Source organism: Micromys minutus, assembly GCF_963924665.1.
Source record: "Micromys minutus genome assembly, chromosome: 19".
NCBI lineage: Eukaryota > Metazoa > Chordata > Mammalia > Rodentia > Muridae > Micromys > Micromys minutus.
In genome coordinates, this window is record NC_137954.1 from 45649717 (window position 1) to 45676573 (window position 26857).

A 26857-nucleotide genomic window follows, 5' to 3' on the forward strand; every position below is an offset into this window, starting at 1 on the left:
TTTAGCTCTTTTGACAGCAAGTTTGTTTACCAACAAAGAGGTCTTGGGCCAATTGAAGAAGACACCATACTGGTCATTGACCCAAATAATGCTGAAATACTTCAGTCCAGTGGCAAGAACCTGTGAGTAAAATGTCTTTCATGCTGGCACACCTTTGCTGGATATAAAGTATACCATTAGGTCATGAATGTGTCACAAAGTCACCCTTAACAGGATTCAAACTGTACCACTCTTTTTGGACCTTCTAAACAAATGGTTCTGAAACATTGATGAATGTTAGAATCATCTGTGAAACTCAAAATAAATAAATAAATAAAAAGGAATCTATCCATACAGAAAATTGGCAATTTGGCAATTTGTGTGTCTTCTTTCCAAATTGCTAAGGAACAATTTCAAATAGTTTTACTACAAAAAGTATTTGATGTCCTAGATCGTTAATTAGCTAGATTAATTAACACCGTAGGTTATATACATGTACCTTTACATTTTGTTATATATTATTCATATAAATAATATTGGTTTTTCCATTTATAATTTTCAGAAATTCCATCCTAACTTGGTCTGGGCTGTAGGTAATGCTATTACAGCCTTCCAGGTGACAGTGATATTCAGAATTGAGACAGCTATTGATATATATGATGAAGTAAGCTCTTGGTCAGCTAGACTGATAATTTTCGCTTTAATCCTTACCATAAAAATTGTATACTCAGCTCACCAAGTAACCACTGATAAGGACAAAAAGCTTCTCTTCCCATCAAAAAGTGGAGACTAAACAAACACCATTTTCAGCTCTCCCGTAGTTTGCACGTGTCATTTGGATATGAAAGCCACTCGTTATTTGGTCCAATTCCTAGATGGCATTTGGCAGGCAAACCAGTTGGCTGATCTTCATGGTCATTGAAAGAAAGGGACACCTGCTTCCAGAGTTACCCTGACCCATTATAACCTGGCAGCTTCCAGGACTCTGCCCCACTCCATCTGCTTTAGCACAGGGAAGGCCAGTTTCTTTGAAAGGCAGATGGCCTCCGTTTTAGATGCAGCTTCTGATAGAAATCGAGATAATGAAGCTTAGGTTTTGTTTTAAATAATAGTTTAAGATAAGTCAATGGGCAGATTATATGCCATCTCGACTGAGTGTTTGAGCCTGTGTCTTTAGAGCTATATGCATTAATCAGACAACCCCATCCATCCCAGAACAGAATCTACATGGAAGGAGGTAGACAACTGCTGCTAAGTCTACTTGGCCAACCATGAGCTGTGGATGCTGTAAGCAAGTCAAAGCCTCGCTTTCAGTGGCCAAAACTGGAACCTAGTTCACTTAATTAGTCTAGATCAAAGTGTTATGCACTTGGCCCATGGAAAAAAAATTTTCTTGTGCCAATGCCCTACTGCGGCTAGAAACAGAGAAAGCTTGGATTCTCAAATGGTGTTTGAACAAGGCCACATGAGTGTATTTCCCATGCGTTAACTAACTGTGTTTTTCAACCCCACGGGTCTGTCTGCATCAGGTAGATATGCTAAATAGATTGACCTTTTCTAAAGATTGCCCAACTCACCTATTTGCTGTGCCTGGAGGGTCACAGCCCGTCTGAGAGTTATTTTGTTTCTTGTTCATTATCTTCCATAGCCAGTCTTACAGCTTGTAAATCACATACATAAGATTTTATGTGGACTTGTAGGGCTGGAGAGATAGCTCAGTCAGTAAAGTCTTTGCATAGCAACGAGAGTTTGGATCCCTAGAATCCACATAAATTGTGGACACAGTGCACATTGGTAACCCAAGTACTGGGGCCAAGGTGGGACAGGGAAACTGAGTCAGGAGGACCCCTGGAATTTTCTGACCAGCAAATCTGGCCAATTGATTAACTCTATATTCAATGAGAGGACCTATCTTAAAAAATAAGGTGGAAATGGATCAGGACAGAGACCTGATCACACCCTCTGACTACATAGGCATGTGTGCACATCACAAACAAAAGCCCATAACACTATTTTTGCTATAATATATTTTAAGTATTCAAACTAGAGAAATCCGCTGTTATTTCTCAAGGAAGTTTGTTCTATGTATATTCTGAAACATTAATATTTATTATGTAAAACCTTGCTTTGAACTTGACGTCATTTGTGCTGTGTAATAGGGCACACTTTATAATAAATTCTAATAATTTTATGTAAGCTTCATTTGTCTGTTTTAATATGATTGACGAACTTCTGCTTAGGGTTTGTCACAGGAAGTCTCTGCCTAGTCTAACAATTTGCTTCACAATTCATTTGGATCTTTTTTATATTGATGCAAATATAGTTTTATAAAATTATTTTGCTCTATGGTTCCATTAGAGCTAAATTCCTCTCATCTGTACCTGGAGAACTACGACCGTGACAGTGTCTGTCTGCCTGTCTGTCTGTTTTGCAGGTTTTATTTACCACATGGCTTGAGCATAGACAAAGATGGAAATTATTGGGTCACCGATGTGGCTCTCCATCAGGTGAGCTTCCTGCGTGCTAGTATTCACTTAGAAACTAAGGCATTTTCATTTTCAAAATGTTCTGGATTTCACTAAAACTGTTTTCTATGGCAAAAAAAAAAGTAAAAAAAGAAAATGAGACAGTCATGTCTTAATAAGTTCTGTGTGCTATTATGAAGCAATATAGACTCAGTGACGTTTAAGCAAGAACAAATTCATTTCCCACAGATCTAAATTCTGTGCTCCTGAGAGCAGGGTACTCGAATGATAGGGTTCTGCTGTGGGTCCTCTCCTGGGCTTCCGACGGGCATCTTCTCAATCTGTCCTTCATGCGGAAGGAAAAGAGAGAAAGTTCCCTTGTCTTCTCTTGCACATAGAGCAACCTTTCTCTGGTTTTACCACGATGGCCTTGTTCCTTCCAGCTCCCACCACGAGAGGAATTAGGATTCTGATAAAAGAATTTGGAAGACACCCATGTTCAGCTGTACCAATCCTCACTAAAGCTTTTTATTTTTGAGCTGACTAAAACAACATGGTGTCAGGTAACAGCCACATGTGGAGCTAGCCTGAAGTAATCTTCAGGGCCCTTCCACTTCCTCTTCCCTTTCCACATGGCCTATTATTTCCTTTGTCATTAGGTCTTTCCTTTTTATTCTTGCTTATGTTTTTGTGATCTCTTAAGTCAACCAAATTTTCTATGAATTAAAGCAAAGTCTGTATTAAGTATATAAGAAAAAATCAAGTGTCTGCCCTTTCCAAAAGATACTGTATTTCAGTCACAGAACTGTGCTATGGCTTCACACCCACATGAGATAAGCTTGTTAAATTTAAGGCAGGTGATGCAAAGCTAGGAAAAACAGGAGAGGAAAACCCCATCTCCGAAGACTTAGATGTGAGACATTGGCATGTTCCCTCGGGAACTTCACACACATTCTGTGAACACCTATGCCCTGTGTGCTGTGTGGTCAGTGAAGAAGACAAAATCGAGGACAGTTTCCAATTTGCTGTTTATTAACTAGATACCTTTGGGAAGATGAACTTAATTTCCACACATCTAATTGTAAAACGAGAATTAGACTGGATGATCTTGCCGGTACTGTCCAGTGTTAAAAGCACCTTCTTTTGGTTAAGGAGAGTATGCCTTGTCATACTCTGATTGCTTGTTAGGATGGTTCTTATCATGTATGTGTGGGTCAAAGATAATTATGAAAGGTAGATAAAGCTTCTATTGTTGGTTTGTTTCTGTTTTTGTTTTTTGTTTTGTTTTTTTTTTTTTTTTTTTTTTTTTTTGAAGGTGTTCAAATTGGACCCACATAGCAAAGAAGGCCCTCTCTTAGTTCTGGGAAGGAGCATGCAACCTGGCAGCGACAAAAATCATTTCTGCCAGCCCACTGATGTGGTTGTGGAGCCCAGTACTGGAGCTGTCTTTGTGTCAGACGGTTACTGTAACAGTCGGATTGTGCAGTTTTCACCAAGCGGAAAGTTCATCACCCAGTGGGGAGAAGGTACCCATCACCACTCTTGCTCTCCAATCAGAATTCTGCATCAGTAGAACCAAAAACAGACGTGGGTTTGGTTGTCATCATATAAAATCTGTTACGTCTCTGTATGTAATACATTTAAATGGTTTATTTTCATAAATTTGGGAACATGTTAAGCCGTCGCATCAGACTTTGAAAGACTTTATGAACAGTGCGGCTGAGGTTTCTCTTTGTTCTGTAGAGTCTTCTGGGAGCAGCCCTAAGCCAGGCCAGTTCAGTGTTCCTCACAGTTTGGCCCTTGTGCCTCACCTGGACCAGTTGTGTGTGGCAGACAGGGAAAATGGCCGAATCCAGTGTTTCAAAACTGACACCAAAGAATTTGTGAGAGAGATCAAGCATGCATCATTTGGAAGGAATGTCTTTGCGATTTCATACATACCAGGTACTTCATTGTTATTGTGTGCTTTGTCATGTCCTATGTGCCCTTCCCAATGACTTTATTCAGTGTGCTTCTTAAATAACTTTCTTATTAGTCGGTACAAGATGCTCTAATATCAGATCTGAAATGCGGTAAAATTATCACAGCATTGTAAATCATTTGAGCTCAAATTCACTATAACTTTTGCAGAAATAATGAAGGCTCCAAAAGAAGTTAACTGCTGTTTGCATTGGGTTTAAAATGTTCCCAAGCACCAATTAATCTTATAATCATCTGATCTAGTTATTAAATAATTATCATTGCCTTCACGCTATCAAAGGATGATATATATCTGATAGAATCACATTCAAAATGCTTCTGGTTCACATTTCATGAAAAAGTACTGTCTTAGGATTTTGTTGCTGTGAAGAGATGCCATGACTATGGCAACTCTTAAGAAGGAAAAGATTTCTCTGGGGCTGGCTTATACTGTAGAAGTTTATTCTATTATTGTCATGGCTGGAAGCATGGTAGCATGCAGGCAAACATGGTGCTGGGGAGGTAGATGAGAGTTCTACATTTGGATCCATAGGCATCAAAAACATAGTGACACTGGGTCTAACTTGAGCATTTAAAACCTCAAAGCCCACCCCCAGTGACACACTTTCTCCAACAAGGCCACACCCACTCCAACAAGGCCACACCCACTCCAATAAGGCCACACCCACTCCAACAAAGCCATACCCACTCCAACAAGGCCACACCCACTCCAACAAGGCCTCCTAATAATGCTACTCCCTGTGAGCCTTTGGCATTCATTTCATTCAAACCACCAAATTGGCCAATTTATTTAAAACAGAAAAATGGAAAGTTATAGAGCTTATATCTAAATGCCAAGGAAAAACAACAAATAAGATCTTGATTTCTTTAACATTTTCATATAAATTGTAATGGCTTTAAAAGTTTTCAAATGAAATTTGAAAAAAAAAAACAAACTCGTGATAAAATATGCATAATTAACATCCCAAAATAAATTGCCGTAATATTTATTTGAATATGTATTAAGCCACTTAATATTTTAAGTAAAAGTTTATACATGTCTTGGAATACATTCTTTTTCTTTTTTTTTTTAATTTTATTAGATACTCTCTGTATTTACATTTGAAATGTTATCCCATTCCTTCACCTGTTCTCATTCCCCCTCCCCCTCCCCCTCCACTTGTCTTCACAAAGGCACACTCCTTCCTAATCCCCTCTGCACCCCATTGCCTTGTCATTGCCCTAAGGTGGGAAAAGGTGCCCTCCCTGGACCAAAGGCCTCTTCTCCCATTGATGCCAGACAAGGTTATCTTCAGCTACATATGCAGATGCATCTAGCTTTGTGTCGGCAAACATGAACTGTGCTCCCCCTTGAGTAGCTACATCTCTCATACCACTGAGGCATGAAGTCAAAGGGCCGCATGACTAGAGGAGGAACAAGTTTGCATTCCCGGAGAAGTGTGTAAAGATAAATAAATAAAAACACTCATTATATCAACAAGACACATTATAGTTGGCTTTGCTTCACATTTAAAAAATTAATTTGTCAAGAAATTTCAATTAATAAGGAATGTGAGTAAATAGACATAGTAATTTCTAAAATCTAGAGAAAAACGAGAATTCAAGTTAAAAACAGAATGGTGAGAGCCAGTGTCTTCACAGTATGCTGTAGCAATAGCTTATGCTCAGAGATGAAAACATGGTTTTGCACTGCATACACTTTTTAGGCCATGCAGTGCTCAGGGCCCAAACACAGAAGCATGAGAACAGGCAAGCACTCTGCCACTGAACCACAGGCTCACCTCTCCTGAACTGTGTCCTTTTGTGTCCTTTGAAATACAGTATGCAGAGCAACACAGCACCATTTCTGTTACCTCACTACATACAAAGAAATGCAGCTTTGCCACAAAGTGTGTCCCTAAGAAGGAGCTTATTTTGTTTCCTGTGAGCAGTTTGCCTGTAGTAATCTGAAATGCACATCTCCGGCTTACAAGCTGGAGTTGTGTAAACTCAGATTATTTCTTCTGTACTGTAATTCCCCTTACCTTCTTGGTATTCTCTTGCCGTTGGTAGACATTACATGATTCTCAAAACATAATCAGATGCTCTCAACTGATTGGCTTTGATAAGTTAAAATTTCCCCCATTTCTACTGAGGAGTCCGATTATATCTAAGGCTTAATAGCAGGACGCATGTATATCAGTAACTGGGTATGCTGATTTCTCATGGCTTCCTAACTGGAGCAGGGTTTCCAGATTCTCACTTTCTTATACAAAGGTTGATCATCATTTGGCCCAGATCTGATAACTCACTGCTAAGGATTTTTCATTGTTGGTGAACACAGGGACCAAGCTGACCCTAACTGTATTGCTTATTTGTATGATGTGTTTCTATTTCAAAACCAATATTAATCCATATATTAAAGAAAAGCCACGTTTCTTGTCGCAGGTTTTCTCTTCGCGGTAAATGGGAAGCCTTACTTTGGAGACCAAGAACCCGTGCAAGGATTTGTGATGAACTTTTCCAGTGGAGAAATTATAGATGTCTTCAGGCCAGTGCGCAAGGTACTTAACATGACTGCCTGGTTGAGTTTTCTATAAGGAATTTAAAATATGAATATCAGTATTCAGTTTTTCAACCATAAAAGATGTGATAAGTTTCTGGGTTAACAGTCATCTTGTTACAGTGTTTACTTAAAATAAATGTCCTGTCTTTCCCTAGACTGTTGTCTTTCCAGATAAATGTTAGCCTGTTCAGTTCTAAACGTATGCATGTAATCGGCATATGACGGCAGACTTAAACTGACTGTACTTAGCAAGTCAATATAGATGCATTAATGGACAGAAGATAGATGGACAGACAGATATTCTTCCAGTTTTATTCAAGTAGTGAAGAAACCACACTGTAAATGCACAGTTATAGCTCTCCTCAGCACCAGCAGGCAGCCTGGTGTTTTGTTATTGGCAGTACTAAGACTGTAATAAATAACAAGACCTGAACACAGTGCTTTGTAGAACCCGTTCAAGTTCTAAACACATGGCTAGGTGAGTCGTTAAAGGTTCCACAGTAAATTGCCACTGTATAATTTTAACAGTACTTTTTATTCATGCAGTGACTACCGCTAAGTGTCCCATGGGCTTTTTTCTCCGCCCTGTACTGGACATACAAAATAATTGTCACAGCAGTCACAATACGCACATACAATGCAGGCAGTAGGAAAATAAGCTTGTTAAAATGCTCAGGCAAGGGCTATTTTTCCAAATATAGAAAGGCTTATTGGATTTATCCAGATCAAAATGGTAACTGTCACAAGCCACTGAACAAAGAATGTCTTGGTATCATGATTCTTAGGTTTACGGTTATGATACCAAGATGGCTAGATGAGAAAAGAGAACTATCAAATGTCTCAGAATTTAGAAATATGTCTGTAAGATGGACAGGCTGGGATCTATCAAAGTTAACTGTAGGTTTTATACGAGATCTAAGGATGTACTGATGGACAGGACACAGTCTCTTCCTCAGTCCACCTTTGTTAGGACAGGTTATAGTGTCTGGAACAAAGCAAGGTAAGTATGAACTAAAGATTCCACCTCAGGGTCTCTTCTTGTGGATCTCTGTTTATAGTTTGCAAGCATGAGTTTTTCAGAAGACATTTTATCTGAAAAGCAATGTGCAACACACTGAAATCATTGCATCTTTTAGAAAGACAGCCCTTCCATTGAAGGTACATATTTTCCCTGTGGTGTTCTGATTTCTCATTGATTATCTGATCTTTAGAGCTATTCTTCTGTGAGCTAACTCCCTCATACTATTAATATTAATATTGATTAAGGAGAGAAATGTTGTAGGAAATATAAAAAAATAAAAGGCTTTTCTCTTTATCTGTCCTGAGGTCTCACTCTGTAGGACCACTTTTAGTACAAAGTACACAGACTCTGTCACCCGGTCTGAGCAGCCACCGCTGTCTCACTCCATCCACAGGACTCTTTTCCCTTGGTGGTTTTACTCCACCTGTTTTCTGCACTCCATCCTGGGGTGATTCTTTACCCCAAATCCCAACACAAACACAACTCTACAGCCGATCGCTTTTCATACAGGTTTATATATTCAGTTCTCAATCCACAAATCCTTTACACAACAAGATTTCATCAAATGGACAATGATACAAATTGCCCTTCTCTATGAGATATAAGACCCATAAAATCTTTTAAATGTTCATAATTACTTAATGCCATTTAAGCCCACCTGGATCTAATTCATCCTTCTAGAGTATCATCTTGGAACTCCTCTTGGTCTTCCTCTGTCTCTGACCTCTGACCTCTGACCCGCTTTCTTTACCTCTCTTACCCGGCCCAATCACTGGCTCTCACCTTTATTTTACTTTTTTTTTTTTAACATCTTTATTTTACAAAACAAAGATAAATGTACAGATTTCAAGCATTTTTTTGCGTAAAATTATACAATACATTTTTGTCAGTACTTTTTTTTCAGATTTTAAAATAATTTTTACATAAATCTATATGAATAGTCAGTACTTGATCTTTTTAAAGGTTTGACAGTATGCATCGAAAACCCAATAGTTACAATGAGCACAAAGTACATGCAAAACAAAATGTAACATGAAAATAGTCAAAGTTTTCTTGTTGTGTAAAGATTTTTTTTGTTTTGTTTTGTTTTCTTTATTTCTTGGACTTCCTACAGTCTGTGAGTTGTTTCTGGGACAGTGTGAGCCTTTGGGGGTTAGCATTCCACTATCAGTGACTGCATATTATGTCTGTTCTTTTGTGACTGGGTTATCTCACTCAGGATGATATTCTCTAGATGCAGCCATTTTCTTAAGAATTTGGTCAAGTCAAGTAGTTTATTAAATTTTAATTGAAATGTGCATTTATACATCAAAGCTGAGTGATAAGCAAAAGACTTCCGCTCATAATAATATGAATAGATCCGAGTTAGAATCTCAGAGAGGAGAGCATTGTTCCTAAACGGCAGCAATCAGCAGACTCAGGACGAATAAGGCTCAGTGTGGGGGTCAGGACATGGACTCTGAAGACAGGATCATGCTGAGACAAAATGTGTTCTTCCTTTCAGAAAACAATTTACAATGTCGCCCCACGTATTCTAGTATGATTCAGAAAAATTAAACAGGTTTATAGAGCTCTCAGAATTTTCACTTCTTAATTTTATTTTCATAAAGATTCAAAATCTGGGTAGAAGAAGTAATGTGGTATAATTAATAACGCACTGCTGAGGTCGAAGGTCAAGTCTTACGCTGCCTTTTCTCAGTGCATATCTGTTGCTTCTTCCCTCACACCCTGTGAATCCTTCTCTTCTACTATGGCAGTCTTGGGAAATGTTTACATCTGAATGTCCTCTCTTGGTATTAGCATAAGGGAAATAAGGCAGTAAGATGGAAAAACGATGGCTTCATTCTTCTGTGTGGACACAGTAACCTAACACCATTTGCTGAACATACTCTCTTTTCTCATGTGTGCATTTTCGGCATCTTTGTTAAAAATGGGGTGTTTGTGATTGTGTGAGCCTAGGTCTGGGCCTTCTGGTCTATCGCGGTTCTTCTCCTGTACAGCATTCAATACAGGGGCACATGGCTGCCCAAAGTGCCCAGAATAAATGAAGGCTAAATGATCAGCAATACTTATGGCCCCACCTCTAAGGCTTAGGGAATACTTAGGAAATACTGCAACACAAAGGGGAAACAAAAGGAACTAGAGGACAGGAAGTAGGGCTAGGGATTAAAATATATCGGCTGGGAGTGAAATGACGGTTCCAGTCATGAGCCCGAGGCATCTGTGCTTGTGGAGAATTGGCCTGCCCTTGGTACTGAAGAGCACTGTCTCCTGCAGAGGTCCTAAGCTCATTGCTCAGCACCCACACTGGTGGCTCACAACCACCTGTACCTCCACCTCCAAGGACGCGGTGCCCTTTTTTAACCTCTGTGGACACTGCTCACATGCACATAACTACACACAGACATGTAAAAGCAATTCCGGTATAATAAAAATGTAATTTTATTTATTAGAGATTTAATTTATTAGAAAACAGAATGGGCCAACCATCGATGGAGCAGCTTCATTGTCACTACTGGTTCCCTGCCACTGGCGGTGACTACTGATAAACTATGGGAAACGGGGCATTACCGCTGTCTATTACAGAAGTCGTGAGTCTGGGAGGCTCCAGTTCAAACTCACAGATACATGGCTAAACTGATTGGGCCTCAAAACAAAAACAGATAAATTTGATAAATACGGAAAGAGGACGTTAAGGCGGGAGAGAGAGGTGAAAGCGGTGGGCGGGGAACGAGCGAGCTGGGGCAAGAGTAACCTGAATGCGTAGGATCCGTGGATGAAAATGTCCAAGGAGGTGTTTAATAATCAGTCTTGTAAAGACAGAGGAAACGTGAAGGAAAACGTCCACCCAATTAAATCACAAAGCCCTGAAAAATAAACAGCTTAGGAATTTTCAAGGTTTTTCTTTTTAATTTTTACACTTCAGATTTTATGCCCCTTCCTGTCCATCCCCCAACTATTCCTCATCCCATACCTCTTCCTCCCTCCCCACCCCGTCCCTCCACACAAGACCTTTAAAGTCCCTGGCGCCCCCAGTCTGTTGAGTGTTAGGTGCATCTTCTCTGACTGAACGCACACCCGGCAGTCCTCTGCTGTACATGTGTTGGGGCCTCATATCAGCTGGTGTGTGCTGCCTGGTTGGTGATCCAGTGTCTGAGCGATCTCGGGGGTCCAGGATTAATTGAGACTGCTGGTTCTCTTACAGGGTCGTCCTGTAATCCCAGCTAGTAGGGAGGCTGAGACAGGAGGATCGCTTGAGTTCTGAGCTTTACTGCCCTATGCAGATCAGGTATCCACACTGAGTTTGGCATCAATATGGTGACCTCCCAGGATTGGAGGACCACAAGGTTGCCTAAGGAGGGGTGGACCTGCTCGGGTCGGAATTTTCAATTTTTAAATGAATTTCAAGTCAGTGGTACAGGTCCCCTTAGCTTTTACTCAGTGCCTAGAACTGTGCCTCCTCGCAGAGTCACGACACAATGAATGACTACCATTGGCTAGGGTTGGTGGGAATTAAGGTTACTTTATTTTGAGTCACATGGCCTTTCTGCCATTCTGTAATAGATTTAATTAAGTACAGCCTCATCCCAATAACAAATGACTTTGCATTTGGCAGCACTTTGACATGCCTCATGACATTGTGGCTTCTGAAGATGGGACTGTGTACATTGGAGATGCTCACACAAACACTGTGTGGAAGTTCACCCTGACTGAAAGTAGGTTGGGCTTTTGTTAATTTGTTCGTTTTTATAGTATTTCTCTCTGTAATTTTCATCTGTTTTACTGTTTAAAATGGGAAACCAAAACATTTGCAATATTTGCTTTTTTTTTCCCTCTCTTTTTTAAATGTCAGGAGTAGGAAAAAGGGGATATAAAGAAGTTTGGATTTGGGGTTCAGCACATGTCTGGCATCTTTGGCTGTCTATTCCTTATACTATGAAGAATAGAGAAATTATGGGGGGAGGGGAGGGATAGGATCCTTATTTGATATCTATTTCAGGGATTAAAATAAGTTTTTAAAAGTGGAAAGAACGGGTTGTTTTGATTTGTTTTTTTTTTTTTTTCCTCTCTCTCTCTTTATTGCTGGCAGTCCTTGCCTTGTTTCCAGAGACACCCCACAGGAAATGTTTGATGTGTGAAGTAATGTCTGTTACATTAAAAGCCGGTATTAATCCCAGCTTGTTTACAGAAGGAAGAGACAGCTTTGGCAAAGCAGAGGTAGACTTGTTGCCACAAGATATCACCCCACAGTGGCTCTCTGTAGTGCTGGGCTTCACGGGACAACAGCATCCTTACCTGACACTTAGGCCTCAGCTTTCCTCCAGATACTGAGTTGAACCAATTTGCTCCATCAGAGTCTAGCCAGTTAGTGTATGAATTCTTGGGTTTTGGAGTTGGGGGTGGGGAAGGAGATTCAAGGAGACGCTGGGATAGATTGTTTTATGTTAGGGTTATAGAGGGGATTCAAGAGAATTGAGCCGGATTATTGAGATGTAAGGCATTTGTTTAAAAAGTTATTAATGTCCCGGATAGACAGAGGAGAGGAACGGCATGACAGGAACTCTGAAGAGAGTTCAGGCTGCAACCCCAGAGTCAGGCAGAATGGTGTGGTCTCAGAAGATAGGAAACATACCTTTGGTGGCAGAAGTGGCGTCTGCTCTTATGGCTGTCTACAGAAGGGTGAGGTTTCACAGCAGACATCCCTCAACCTGAATCCCAGGCAAGAGTGGCAGAAAAGGGTAGGAGCAAGATATGTGGCCAACGTCCATTTTAATGTTAACTCACTTCACAAAAGAGAAAGGTCCCCAGGATGTCTGATAGCCAGGGACTCCCTGTGTCTCAGTAGGGTACCTGACAGTATCTAGCAGAAGAGATTACTGCAGATTCCTTAGCCTGGGCAAACGATTGATGCTGGCACTATGTTTCTGCGTGAGTGTGAGCATCGTTAAAGGTATGCCAGCCTAGTACCTGGTTTCAGGCTATCTATGAATCAACATGTTCCTTATCTGACATCCACTGAATGTTTACTTAGCTAAAAATATCCAATTTCCAGAAGTGCTTCTTAAATATTTTGGAGTCTAGGCAACAGGAGATAGTGGTAATTAGTAAAGGATTTAGGAATGATAAATTTGAAGTCTCAAAAGCTGCAGCAGTTATATTAGGTAAAGAGTTAATAAGGACATGAAAACTTGATTGATAAAATTATGTCAGTAACAGAATAAACCCCAGTTGTAACAAGGAAAGAAAAATTGTTAGAAGAAAAGTAAAATCAAGAGTCTATAAGCTTTAATCAGATATAATGTACATTTTATATCTCAATTTGGGCAGTGTGGAATTCAGTAACTTTTGAGTTTTGAATTAATCTTTAGTGACTTTTCGTAAACTGAGATAAGAACCCTATTAGGTAGAGTGAATATAGATTCAACCAGTAGCTGTCTTGGCACAGGGGCAACAAAACTGCTCTTTGTTGTTGTTGTTTTTGTTGTTGTTGTTGTTGTTGTTGTTGTTGAATAGGAAAAACTGTATCTGTTCATGATTTCAGAGGGGTCAGTCCTCGGTTATTTACAAAGAAAGTCACAGCAGCAATGTCACATGGCACAAGGAAGCTGATGATCAAGAAGCAGAAAAACAGGACAGGCCACAGGAAAGCACAGCCCAGGGCCCTGCCCCCATTTCTCACAGTGCAATAAAGCTTCCACATCAGTTCCACACTGGGAATAACTCATGATTACGCCGGAGTCCTCGCCATCTCTGGACCTCTGGACGTAGCCACACACGTTCAGTCCTATCCCAGAATGCCACTGCCCACAGTGGGCGTGGACCCCTCCACATCAATCTGTAATGAAGAAAATGCCCTACTTCCATACCCACAGGCAAGCTGATGAAGCGGTTCCCCAATAGAGGTCCATTCTTCCCAGGTGACCCTAGAAGCACAAAAGAGAACCAGCCTGTAATGAAAAATTTTGCCAGTTCATATAGATCTTAGATTGTGTCTGATTTATTTCTTACATACACCAGTGTTCCCATGTGTTATGTTTTATAAAAAAGAAAAAGAGGCTAAGGAATATGTTTGGCAGAGATACGGTATATTAGAGGAAAAGCAGGTGCCTCTGCGGGCCCATGCCAAGGCATCCCTTCCCCTTAGGTACCAGCCATAGGATTTATAGAGTTTATTTTAGGGCATGGGGAAGGCAGTTGAGAGGGTAGTAAAGACAGACAGACAGACGGGCAGGCAGGCAGGCACTGTGTGTGTGTGTGTGTGTGTGTGTGTGTGTGTGTGTGTGTGTGTGTGTGTGTAGAGGCCAGCCATGAGAGGCTGGGGAGGGGGAAGTGGGGAGGGAGAAGAAGAGGGAGAGAAGGAATAGAGGGAAAAGAGAGAAAGAGAAAGAGAAAGAGAAAGAGGAAGGGACAAGCAGACCCCTTTATAGTGGGCCGGGCACACTTTGGGGGCAGAGCCTAGAAGGAATGCTAACACATCTGCTCAGCAGGATTGTAGTCTTTGTTAGGGGAATGGAGCCTCATTGGAGGTCAGTTTTGGCAAATGAACATTAGTTAGCAGAAGTGTTTTCTCAGCAACCCTAAAATAAACTTCGATAATAGCACTGAATTTTTTTTTCTCACAGTTTCTAAGAAGCCTGGTTAGTTCACTACTTTACTTTCCAGTCATATTGGAGTCAACACACCATTTGAGAAATTCTACTTTGCATAATTTAGTAATCTAAGCAAGTTTATTAATAAACCCCTTCGTAACCATTTGTCACTAAGGTTTTATCCATCAGTAGAAACAGCCTTGACGCTAAGACACTGTCCAGGTGCAAGCAAGGGAGTGGTGAAGCCACTGAACTGGACATTCCATTTCTCAGGTAGAAAGACAGGTCTCCTGGGAACCAAACTGCCAAGGCTGTCTCTGGGGCCCGGAGCACAGAGAGAGCAAAATGGGGGGAAAGCAAGTGGATTGTATCTGACAGTCAATAGAGTCGGGGCCTTTGAGCTCACATAGTCTGTTCAGATTAAGTGGGAATTAGATACTCTTGTCCTAGATAGTTGACCTTTGGGAGCAGATTGAGGAAGTAAACAAAGATGCCTGGGGAATGCAGAATTAAGCGTCTATTTACCCAATCCTTTGTTTACTGGGCCTTCTGAATAAGTTATTAAAAATATTACCTCGACTTACTGAAGAAGGTTTTATAAAGGATTCATGAACTTGACCTCTAATTAAACTTTGGAAATAAATGTAACTGAATAAAACTGGTATCAAGGTTAAGTTTGAAATGTTCTTTTAGGGGATTCTGATTCTTCTCTCTCTTTATTGTGCTGTTACAGAAATGGAGCACCGGTCAGTTAAAAAGGCTGGCATTGAGGTCCAGGAAACCAAAGGTTGGTCAGAGTCCTTTCTTAACTGTGAAACCAAAAGCTATTTTGTTGGATTATTTTCTGCTCTTGATTGCACCTTAAAAATTATCGGGCTAAAATTATATAATGTGGCAAATCACTCCTGCCCTCTGCTTTGTGCTGAGCCCTTAAGCCCGCATGTCTCGACTTCTTTGTGTGTTGAAGGAAATAGTCATAAGGACCTCCAATAATCACTGGTTCTCAATGATGGAATATGTTTGATGACTTAAGAAATCTGTAACCCTCAAGTCAGAGATACACAGAAAGGAAAACATCTCAGCTAGTCCTATTGGGAAGTATTTTTGACTTTACATAAGGTAGAGAAGAAGAAAAAAACAGATCTTTGGTATGCTAGAAAAGCGTGCATGAACTCTCTTGTACTCAAGTGAAAAGTTTTGGTGAGTAACCTCCATTTGATACGAAGCATTAGCATGTCCGCCAGCCAACGCCCCCCATAGTACCATGCAACCAAGATTGACTGGGGGCTTCTTAGTAAAAGAGATGTAGTAAGCCAGAGAGTAATGACAGGACACCTAACCTCAGGGAAGTTCAGGTCAAAGCTGGAGAGAAAGCGTACATACATCTACATATCTCAAGCACACTGACGCAGTGTCTAAAATGAATTTAGCTCGGGTGAATGGCTTCTATTCCCATTCAAAATCTCTGTCAAATTACTTTTTCCAGCCTGAGAACCATCTGTACTTTTTCTACAATGTGTGGGCTTTTGACTGGCTTTTGTTGTTAAGGACTCAGCCTGCTTGGAGTCATAAACCAATTCTATTCTTCAGTTTAACCCCAGGCTGAAGAGGTTCAGACTGAAGTCCAAGCATCTTTGGTTTCTTGCTCGTGGAAGTAGGTTAGAAAGACATGTGAAGAAGCCAGAAGCTAAAGGAAGTTAACATTGGCAGAAAGCTGACAACAGGCTCAGCTCAGCATTGAGAAAGCTGAGATAACATTGTAGTAAAAATAAACTGCAGTGTTTGGCATTCTACCCAAGAGACAATATTGGGGGTATTCCTGTTACTCAAGTACAGACACAAGTCTTAAATAATTGCTATCTACATTACATTATTGATGTTACATCTATCCCCAAATGAGGGTGATATAAAAGATGATTGCCTTTAATAATATCTATTTTTGGAACACTCGAAGTGGGCAATACAAAAATTATCAAATGTAATCATTAGCCATGTGATATTTTTCTTCCATATGAGGAAAGAATGGTACTACTCAGGAGACAGAGCATGTTTGAGTCAAGTTTTAAATGCAAGTTTGTTTGATGTCAGATCCTCTGCTCTTAATCAAAACATCAATCAATTCACAAGTTCTTCCAAGAAACACAAGTTAGAAGTGATTTGCAGGGTGTGTTGAAATCTCTAGAGTTTTACATGATTTTTAATCTATTTCTGTTTAAATATGTTCTACCACAACATTCTCAGTGGTCATATAATAGTTAACATGTTGAGAACAGCCCAATTATCCTGACCTCTGACCTCACCTAGGCGGCTGGATGAAGAGAAAACAATAAAACTATTTTGATGAAAAACTTCCCTGTCTTGTGGAAGAACCAAGAAGTCTAAATAATAAATGTTATTAAAATGTCTGCCTTGAAAGTTCTGTTTTACCAGTCAGGAATACCCCAACTCAGATGGAGATGCTCTGCTCCTTGATGAACACAAACAATCCTCTGATATTCGAGTTACAAGAGAAATACAGATCAGGCTGAATCCCTAAAGATCATTGTTTACTGAAATCATGAAGCTTACCTTTGTCACAAAAGCCAAAAAAAAAATCATGGTTGGCAACAGGGTGTTTGTTAATTTTATAACTCTAAATATAAGTTACTTTTGATGATCCTTCTCTCCACATGTGTTTATGTAAGTGAGCAATTATAACAAGGTTTCAAAAGCACCATTTCAAGAGAGTTTCAGAAACAGTGACCTGGAGATGGCACAAAGCTTATGGCAAGGGTCTAAAAGTTCAAGAAAAGTCACTAGGAATAAAATGCATAGCTCACTCTGTTCCCCTGTGCCGGGTGAAGGTGACAATTGTGATCAGTCTCCAAGTAGAGAGAAGAAAGCTGTCAAGTGCACCGAGCCTCTTAGGTCTTATTGAGGGAGGAGAGGGCAAAGGTGGATCGTGTGTGAGAATGAAGCTCCTTTGTGCTGTAGAAAGCTCTCACGGTTTCCTACATGCTAATGTGTCTTCTAAAGTCTTCATCCTTCAGTAGTGTCTGTTATTAGCTAGGTAACAGTTGCTGTTACTACATTAGTGTCCCTCCATTCCTTTTTATTACTCCAATTGCTTTTATTAAAGAAGAAAGTCTGCATGGGGCTGCCAGGGTGTGATGAAGCCTTCAGGTCTCTGCACACGCGCGCACACACACACACACATACACACACACACACACAAACATGTCTACACGCAGCTATGTGCACGACATTGGTTATAGACTGCAAGAACTAGCTTGATATTCATAGAACATAGATGACACACAGCAATGAGCTTGCTAAGTCACATTGCCACTTTAGACATTTTTGGCTTCCACAGTTCTGGTATTTTGGAAATTATCTTCTAAAAATACATGATCATTCTAACATTTGGAACAAACTGAAATGTGTTTACAATTTAAACACATTTAAATTGTTTTTTTAAGGGGGTAGTTTTAAAATGTCTTATTGCAAAGGCAAAAATAAATAGATAAATAAAAAAATAAAATAATGGAGAGATACAAATACTATGTGACTGCCCTCACAAAGGAGCACAGCTAACTCCCCCTTTAAGAAGCATTGCTTTGGAGAAGGAAAAAAACTACTTCTCACCAATCAGCTTTTAACACCATGTTTATTTCTGCATCCCTAGAGCTTCGACATCTGCTGATTGTATAAGACTGTGACACATTGTTGTTCTAGGCAGGCGCATGTGGCATCTTATGATGCTAGGAGAGCATCATGTTCTAGTCCCTTATCTCCAGAAGCTCAGGCATAGGCTAATTTTAGAGTCTTTACACCTCCTCACACCTGCTCACCAGGGATGCTCCAAATATGGGAACATGCAATAAAGAAATTTCAGATAAACAGTGAAGTGATACGATTTGGACTATGAATTATTTGAGTGGGAATTCCTAGGTTCTTATGTGGTAAATGTTGTGTCAGACACTTCATTTTACCTACGCAGTCCCCTCGGAACAGCAATATTGCTTTTCATTCTAAGATTCTGAGACATTCTAAAATGAACCTCTTCAGAAAAAAAAAAACAAAAAAAAAAAAACAAAACAAAACAAAACAAAACAAAACAAAAAAAAAAAGAACCTTTTAAAACCTAAACATATTTCAGTATTTTCCAAATGTTAGAATGAGCAAGTAGATTATATCCAAAATACTAGAACTGTGGGAGGGAAGAATGTCAGAAGTGGCTTGTACCTTAGCAAGTTCACCTACCTATCTCATCTACTGTCTATGAATACTAGGCTGATTCAGTCTGTAACAAAGATTGTGTGTGGGTCTCTCCGTTTACTATAGCTCAGTCCTGGCTCTGCTCTATCAATGATACAAGGTGTAAATTGGCATGAGCATTGTAGCAAAAGCAGGAAGTAACTTAAAACAGAAAAAAACTGGATAATAATTCTGCTAGTATTTGTGGCTTTCAAGTAGAGGCAAGCCTTTCTTGTAAAGGCAACAGACACATTCTTGAATACCTGGATACAAATATGCCTTATGAGATTTAACCCCATGATTCCATTTTTGCAACTCTTTTTTCTGTTTAAAGATGCAGCAAGTTTAAAGATAAAATAATTGTGCTCCTATTTTCTGTGGTGATGAAGAAGGGGGCAGAGCAGCACTCAGATCTGTGAACTAATCCTTTTACTTCCGTGCTCTTAAAATGTGGAGAGCCAGGCTCATGACTGTGGGAGAATGGAGTCTCTGCTTTTGTAGAGGGGACAAAGTGAAGACTGTAAGGCTGTCAGCAGAACAGTGACAGTAGTGCCTGCTCACAAGCTCTGGGTAGAGAGCAAGGTCAACTATAACGAAGGGCTCAGTGAATGTAGCTGAGACTGGGAAAGCAGATAGCCCAGAACACGGAAGCAAACAGTATCACTTCTCCACGTGTTTATATCAGAAACTGGATGTGAGGCATCCTGGGGGAATTTCAGAGATGTCCAGCAAGCAGCTAGACCATCTACATAGACAGAACATCAACCTGTTTTCCCGATTGCCTTAAACAATCTGTTCTTGCAAGCATGTGGAGGGCTGGGGTTCTCCGAAGCACACAGTCCACATTGTACTTAAGCAGAGATTCGTAAGTAAGGAATTAAAACCCTAAAGGCCTTGGGGAGTCTTTTAGCAAACAGGACTTTAACATTTCTCACGGCTAAATTCGTAACTCCTGTGTGCTAGTTTGTTACACCCAGATACCCACATGCTTCTTGGCGATGGTTCAAAGTCCAGACTTATCTGAGTGATTATTGCAGCGCCTTAAGTGGCTTCTACAGCTCCATTGGATCTGTTTCTCAGTGGCGTGTTAGTCCTGATACCAAGCCAGCTCCTCTTAGCGGCTCCGAAAGTTGATAAGTTATATTCATTACCAATAAGAAGATATATACATTACACTTAGACTTTTCTGAGAACTTGATAAAAGAACACAAAGGGACAGTTGATTTTTTTTCTTAGTCTAGAATTAATGTCTATAACTACATAGGGAGTACTAGAATTTCACAGTTACATGAAAGTGATTCAGAAACTAAAGATATAATGAGCCAAATACTTATTAATCACCTTCCTTGTGACCCACTGGTAAATCTAACGGTATTGTCAAGTAGATTATACCACAGCTTTCCAAATGAGATTTTTGTAATACCAAGAAAACTAACTTGCCCAAAGTTACCCTGCTAGTACAGCTGAGTCAGCCATGACTGGCTCCAATGAGCATACCAGTTCCTTTCCTCTTCACATGAACTGTGTCATCTTCACCTTGGAGAAATGCAAAATGATATCTATCTTATGGACTCAAGAGGGAATTTAGGGTAGATCAAAGATTACCACTGGGAAGGTGAAAACTATACAGTAGTCACCATAACTGCTGTTGACGTCATACAGACCAACATGACAACAATAACCCACCTCCAGTGGTCTCAAGGTTCTTGGAGAACAATCTTTGATTTGACTGGGTAGGGTGGGTGAGAGGGTTTGAAATATTTAAATCAGTTGCATACTGTGAACTCTTCTTTCTCTGAAGAAGCCGAGGCAGTTGTTGAACCCAAAGTGGAGAACAAACCCACCTCCTCAGAATTGCAGAAGATGCAAGAGAAACAGAAACTGATCAAAGAGCCGGGCTCGGGAGTGCCTGTGGTTCTCATTACAACCCTTCTGGTTATTCCTGTGCTTGTCCTGCTGGCCATTGCCATGTTTATTCGGTGGAAAAAATCAAGGGCCTTTGGAGGCAAGTAAAATGAGCCCCTCGAATTTGGAACCTGCCTTTGAAAGCATGTCTGGCCTAATTACCATTAGAAACCTCATCATGATTTATCTGTTTGGTTTGACTTAGATTGGTTTACGTGTTCTCTACCTTTTTATGATATTACTGTCTGTGTCTCTAAAGGTGATTATAATTAATATTGACTATAACATAGGTCTGGAGCCTCTGAAATTTTGGTAATTTGATTATACTATACTATACTAAGCCCATTGCCTTATAGCAGTGGGCTGAGGCCCAAATAATATCACCATAGAAAGCTGTGAGGTTGAAGGTCCACTATAGATGATCTTACAGATCAGGGAGAAGGACAGACTGCTATTAGCCAGCACTCACAATACTCGGTTTGGGTATCTTGAGGCTGTGTTCTTTCCCCCATCAGATTGGCTCTAGCTTCTAGCCGCATGACATTGGGCAAGTTACTTCATCTCTCTGAACCAGTTTCTTCATGGATAAAACAAGAACAAAAGATGATGTTGTGGGAAAATGAAGCAGAGTAATAGTCATTAAGCATTTGCCAAGTGTCTGGGACCTACTGTGTATCCAGTACCATTAGTGAGAATAAAGAGCAATATTGGCAATAGAGAAATAACGAGATGACTATTCTCAAGACTGCTTTATCCAGAATCCTCACGACCTAACAAACCACTTGGTTTTTGAATAGTCATAAGTTTGGCCATTATCCTCTCCTAACTGAACAAGGCAGGGTCCAGTACCAAAGTCAGTATTTTTTAAAATAATTGTCATAGTATGAGACCTGTTCAGGATATCCAGGTAATTAATTGATATCATCCTCATGTTGTATTATATAAGTAGCAGCCTCCAAGTCTTAAGGCAAATGTCTGTGTTTATATCCTGGAAGGAATCTGTGGGGCAGTGTAAGAGGCAACATTTGGTCAGGAAACAAAATCTGGTCTTGTTGGAGGTCCAGACAGCCATGCAGTGATTCGCACACCCATGGGGCACCCTTGACACACAAGAAGACACTGAATCAAATGGTGTTGTGAAATAAGTTGTGAAAGCAATGGTTCTTAGAGTTAACGTAACTTTATTTACTACAAACAAATCTTTGAATATGATATAGTAAATTCTTCCCTGCCACCCCCCAAAAAGACTATCTGAAACTATCCTAAGTATAATGAAACACAGCCAGGAAGTTAATTAGACCTAAGCTTTAAGAGAACAGTCATGTTGTAGGTGGTATTTAATGGACATGCCTAGGACAAAGAGCAGCTCTTCACACTAGCAGTCCAATAAGACAACTGTTGAAAATCAGACAGAAACAGGAGACACAGAAGAGATAATACATAAAGCTCTAAGCAGGACATAGTAACAGGGACAGCGGATATTAGGACATAAAGCCTTTGCGCACATGGCAGAACTCTGGAATATTGAACCCAAAAGAGGAGCGGAAGCAGCTTCGAGAGTCAGGAAGGCTTGTTTTCCTGTTTGCTCTTAGGGACCTAGAACTGTAGCATAAAGTTATGTGAGAAGGTAGCAACCCAGGTCAAGCCATGTGAAAGTTCCATTTTCCTCCACCTTTTATTTAGAAACATTGTAATTTTATGGAGTTCTGTTGCATTTCATTGGATGGTAGATTAGTTTGCCACTATTTTCAAAGTTTTTTTTCAAAAACCCTCCTGAAGGACTGTTCCGACCCAACACACCCTGGCTGTGTATTACGTTGCTCTTCCACCCAGACAGCCAAGCAGGCAGGCACAGGACACGCACGATTGGCCAAGGAATGCCACTATGTCCTTGTGGAGTCTGATTTTCCACTTTCTGACAGCTCGCCTTTCTCTGCCTTGTTTCTACCTGTCTGCTGCCACCTGCCTTTTAGCTCTCTTCATGAAGCTACCCTGCACCCTTACACTTCTCTGAGCATAGCCCAAGAAGGAACAGGAAGACCAAGGCAAAATGTGTAGGAAGAGACATATCAAGGGGACAGGAGTCCTCTGGGAAGTCTACATCCCCATAAAAGAGAAAATGATTTATCTTGGAGACGGGAGCCCCAGGGGAATGACTGAGCTCACCGTGAGATTGTAGAAGTTATCCAGGGTTTCCCATCTTTCCCATTCCTTTAAGCTTCCGATGAAGAACAGCATCCAACTCTGAAAATAGGATCGTCCAGTACTGTTAACAGAAAGGGTAAAGCTTAAGACACATAGCCCTAAATCAGTGTAATAAAAGCTTCCAATTTTTATATAATATTTTGCTAACTTAATGTTGTCCCAATAAAAGCTGTTGATGTTGGCGTATTTTTACCATTTCATATAATACACCCCCTTATATGTCACAGATATGGAGAAATGGATATGATCTCTCATTTCTTGGAGGAAAAATAAAACTGAGGCTTAAAGCATGATAATGTCAAAATTACAGTCTATAAGAGACACAGACAAGAGTTTGCCCCTTATATACATCTTAATTTCCACAATTTTCAACCTTCTTTATGCTTCTCAATAGCATATAGTCCTTTTTAAACTGCATGAAAATAAAATTTTTTAGTCACTTGCAAGTTCCCGATTTTATGTTGAACATTGAGCCCTTGAATAGAGAAGGGTGAGAGAAAGAGAGAGACGCATTTAAAAATGGGCTGGTTTTTCCCCCGTTTGTCTTGTTTTGTTTAAAGCAGATCATGACCGAAAGCTCCAGTCAAGTTCGGGAAGAGTCCTGGGAAGATTCCGAGGTACGCCTGTGACCTTTCAGAATTCCGTGTCTGGGTCAAAGTCAGTGAGCTCATGTCTTGTAAAGAAGCAGGCCGGGTTCATACTTTCACTCTGCAAATCCAACAGCTAGTAGGCAGTTCCCAGCATTAATGCAGAGGGAAGACCCTGGTGGGCCTCACCGCACACCCTGTTTCTCCTTTCCATTTGCCATTCTGAATCACCGCCTTCCTTTCCCGCCTCCCATCTGTTTGCTTTTGTCTTTGGTAAGCTTCCTGTGGCTGGTACTGTGTCAGTGCTTGTCTTAGGAGGGATGACCTTCATCATTGAAAAGAAAAGCAGCTCAGGGGTTGCCCATCAGGAGAGCTGTAGAGACAGACTGAAAATGGATTTGAAACATCTCTGCAGGAGCGTATTTCTGGGGAGCTTAGGGTTTTATCATTTACTTTGATAAAGTCTGTTAAGCGGTATCCATCTGGTTCTGTAAGAGAAATCTCATTGAATACCATTCTTTAAAAAAGAAATCTACCCTCTTCCATTCCCAATTTTTGTATCTGTTTAATGTTTGAAATTTTACAAAGGAAACAGACTTGTTTATTCAGTTTTTAACTTTCTTGTGGCATTTGACTTATTTTTCAGGGAAGGGAAGTGGCGGCTTAAATCTGGGAAATTTCTTTGCGAGCCGGAAAGGCTACAGCAGAAAAGGGTTTGACCGAGTGTGCACAGAGGGCAGTGACCAAGAGAAAGACGAGGACGATGGAAGTGAGTCGGAGGAGGAGTACTCAGCCCCGCTGCCCACGCCTGTACCTTCCTCCTGAACGCCAGCCTTTCTTCCGTGTGTAGCTCCAGTGAGGTTTGCCAAGATGCCCAGGTTCCTTTCCCTTTAGCGCGTGTAAAGTTCTGTGCATTTGACTGTAAACTGTACTTGTCCGTGTGAGACTGTACACACCTTATTTACTTCGTTAGGCTCCGTTGGCTTCTGTTTCTAGGGGAGGAATTCCTTTCCTACCAGTTCACTCCAGTGCCATTGTCTTTATAGAGGAGCTGCCCTCCTCCACCGAGGTAGGCTCCGGCCCCAATGGAAGTTTAGCTCATTTACATTTGGAGACTTTTCTGTGGATGTAAATAGCCCTATTCTCTGCTTGAACACAGTATCCCTGTCTACACCCATTGCCAGTGTCTTTCTTTGGTGCCTTTCCTGTTCCGCACTCAGCCTGTGGCAGTAAAGAGAAACTTTGCTACGCGACAAAAAGCTGCTAAATCTCCTATTTTTTTAAAATCACTGACATTATATTGCAATGAGAGAAATTTTAAAAAGTCTCTATTTAAATTCTTTTTTTAAATTTCTCCTCAGTTGGTGTGTTTCCGGGATGTCTTATTTTTAGATGGTTACACTGTTAGAACACTATTTTTCAGAATCTGAATGTAATTTGTGTAATAAAGTGTTTTCAGAGCATTAGCAGTTGGAGTGAATTTTGTGAATTCTTTTTGCATACTTTCAACATTTTATACACATCTTTTAATAATCACACAAATCAGGGAGTAATACTAGTTCATTCTTTTCAACCAAAAAAAAAAATTGTTTTGAGTAAAATTTGGAAGACAATTTTATGGGACCAGGACAGATCGAAAACTGTGGTAAGAATATTCTCACATGAATAAAACCAGATTCTCTTTGGAATCTCATAAAGTGTTTCACATATAACACATTACATAGTAGAATCGCTAACAGGGGCTTATGTCTCAGATGTCAAACACACATGCGCCCATCAGCGTAGCTCACTACCAGGTGTCTCCCTTAAAGGGTCCTTACAGTATAAAGGAGTCCTTACACTGACTGTGGATTACTTTTTGAGATTTTTTTTTTTATGACACATCAATATAACTTAGTAAGAACCTGATAACTTCCATTTTTAAATGATTAGACTCTAGAATACTTTCATCAAAAGTGCCCACTTGTATTTCAGGCATCTTAATAATTGAAATACTAAAGAAAGGTACTTGCTGAAAAATGTAATTGTTTAAAATCTCATTCCTTCACGACCAGGGATCTGAATGGAAGCATTTGTCCCTTCCACATGTTGAGCTCAACGTCAAGGTAAAGCTTTACTTTTCTGATCCCTGGGTTTTCCCTTCCATTGTGAGCATGTTCAACTCTATCTTAACACTTGTGATTTCCACAGCAGGATTAGTTCCATACGTGGGCTGGCTGGGATGCATGTCTGAGCTTTCTGACATGGAACAGATAGCCAGACTTACGCCTACACTGTCTTTTGTGGCGCACGATCTGACCATCAGCTCCAATATCTCTACTTTTAAAATATGTCCATCTGACCCTGTCTGAGCAGTTTTATGACAAATTAATTAATACAAAGAGATCAAAGTGCTAAAGTACAAGGGAAAAGGGAACTAGGCTCATCAAAATAGAATAATCCTTAAAAGCCCGTGACACCTGCTCACAGACGATGCGTTTGACTCCAGATTTTCTAGTAGCTCATTAAATAATACCCGATTACTTCTATAATTCATGAGTTCATCAAACATTTAGTACTCTTAATATTAAGATGAGAACAGTTGGCCCCCAGGTGTCTTCAAAGGGATAATGCCTGGTAAGGTAATTGGAATTCTCCAGTCTTGGACGCAGAGTAGATAAGTACATTTGCAGCTCTGTTACTGCGTGTGTCTCTTAACATAGACTCGTGGCATAAGAAGAAGGAAACTTCAGAAAAGATTTTTCTCAGACACTATAACACTGCACGACTCTACCACAAGATATCTGCTTCTGTGGCTTACATAAAGAAGAAACTAGAAACAAACGACAAGCATCGACTCTGGGTGTCTTTCCACTGCTACTGTTCTTAGCTGAACTTTATTCACTCAGTCAATTAGAGATTGCTGTGCCTGAGACACAGGAGGAAGAGATCCCAGACCTCAGCTGACGGAACTTAAGCGCTCTGTTACTCCTTCTGACATCCTTACTTACCACAGTTGGCCTTTAATGGGATGCAGCTGGGGGTGATGTTCTTAAATTTTCTGTAGATGAGTCTACTGTAAAGCAAGAGTTCAAACTCGCTGACACTGAGAATGGCTATTTCTACTTGCCAGTTACAACTGAGATGGGTACATTTTTCCCCAAATTATAGTTTATAGATGATTTGAAACAAAAGAGATTGTGAATTTTTTTTTAAATTTTTTTCTTTGAAAGCTTCATGTATGTATATAATACATTCTGATCACAGCTCTGAGTGCCTTAATTTATTCTATGTGTAATACTGGACATTAAAATTGTATGACTGACTAATTAGGAAACATAGGTAAACAGCTGTGCTTTTGTTTT

The 26857-nt window shown here is 40.2% G+C and overlaps 1 protein-coding gene across 12 annotated transcripts in view; it reads left to right on the forward strand.

Moving 5' to 3' along the window:
• PAM (peptidylglycine alpha-amidating monooxygenase) overlaps positions 1 to 24979 on the forward strand; it is a 270816-nt gene extending 245837 nt beyond the window's left edge. For 2 of the 12 annotated variants that reach the window (XM_080932647.1, XM_080932656.1), the window contains 10 exons: positions 6 to 122; positions 2414 to 2486; positions 3760 to 3970; positions 4188 to 4388; positions 6852 to 6967; positions 11607 to 11706; positions 15314 to 15367; positions 20618 to 20821; positions 23490 to 23543; positions 24160 to 24979. In XM_080932647.1, the coding sequence (XP_080788773.1) occupies positions 6 to 122; positions 2414 to 2486; positions 3760 to 3970; positions 4188 to 4388; positions 6852 to 6967; positions 11607 to 11706; positions 15314 to 15367; positions 20618 to 20821; positions 23490 to 23543; positions 24160 to 24338 (1309 nt within the window). In that variant the 3' untranslated portion in view covers positions 24339 to 24979. Of the gene's footprint in view, positions 1 to 5; positions 123 to 2413; positions 2487 to 3759; positions 3971 to 4187; positions 4389 to 6851; positions 6968 to 11606; positions 11707 to 15313; positions 15368 to 20617; positions 20822 to 23486; positions 23544 to 24159 lie in introns of all 12 variants that reach the window. The other 10 variants (XM_080932651.1, XM_080932657.1, XM_080932652.1 and 7 more) reach the window with 5 other exon arrangements.
• The last annotated feature ends 1878 nt before the right edge of the window (positions 24980 to 26857 follow it).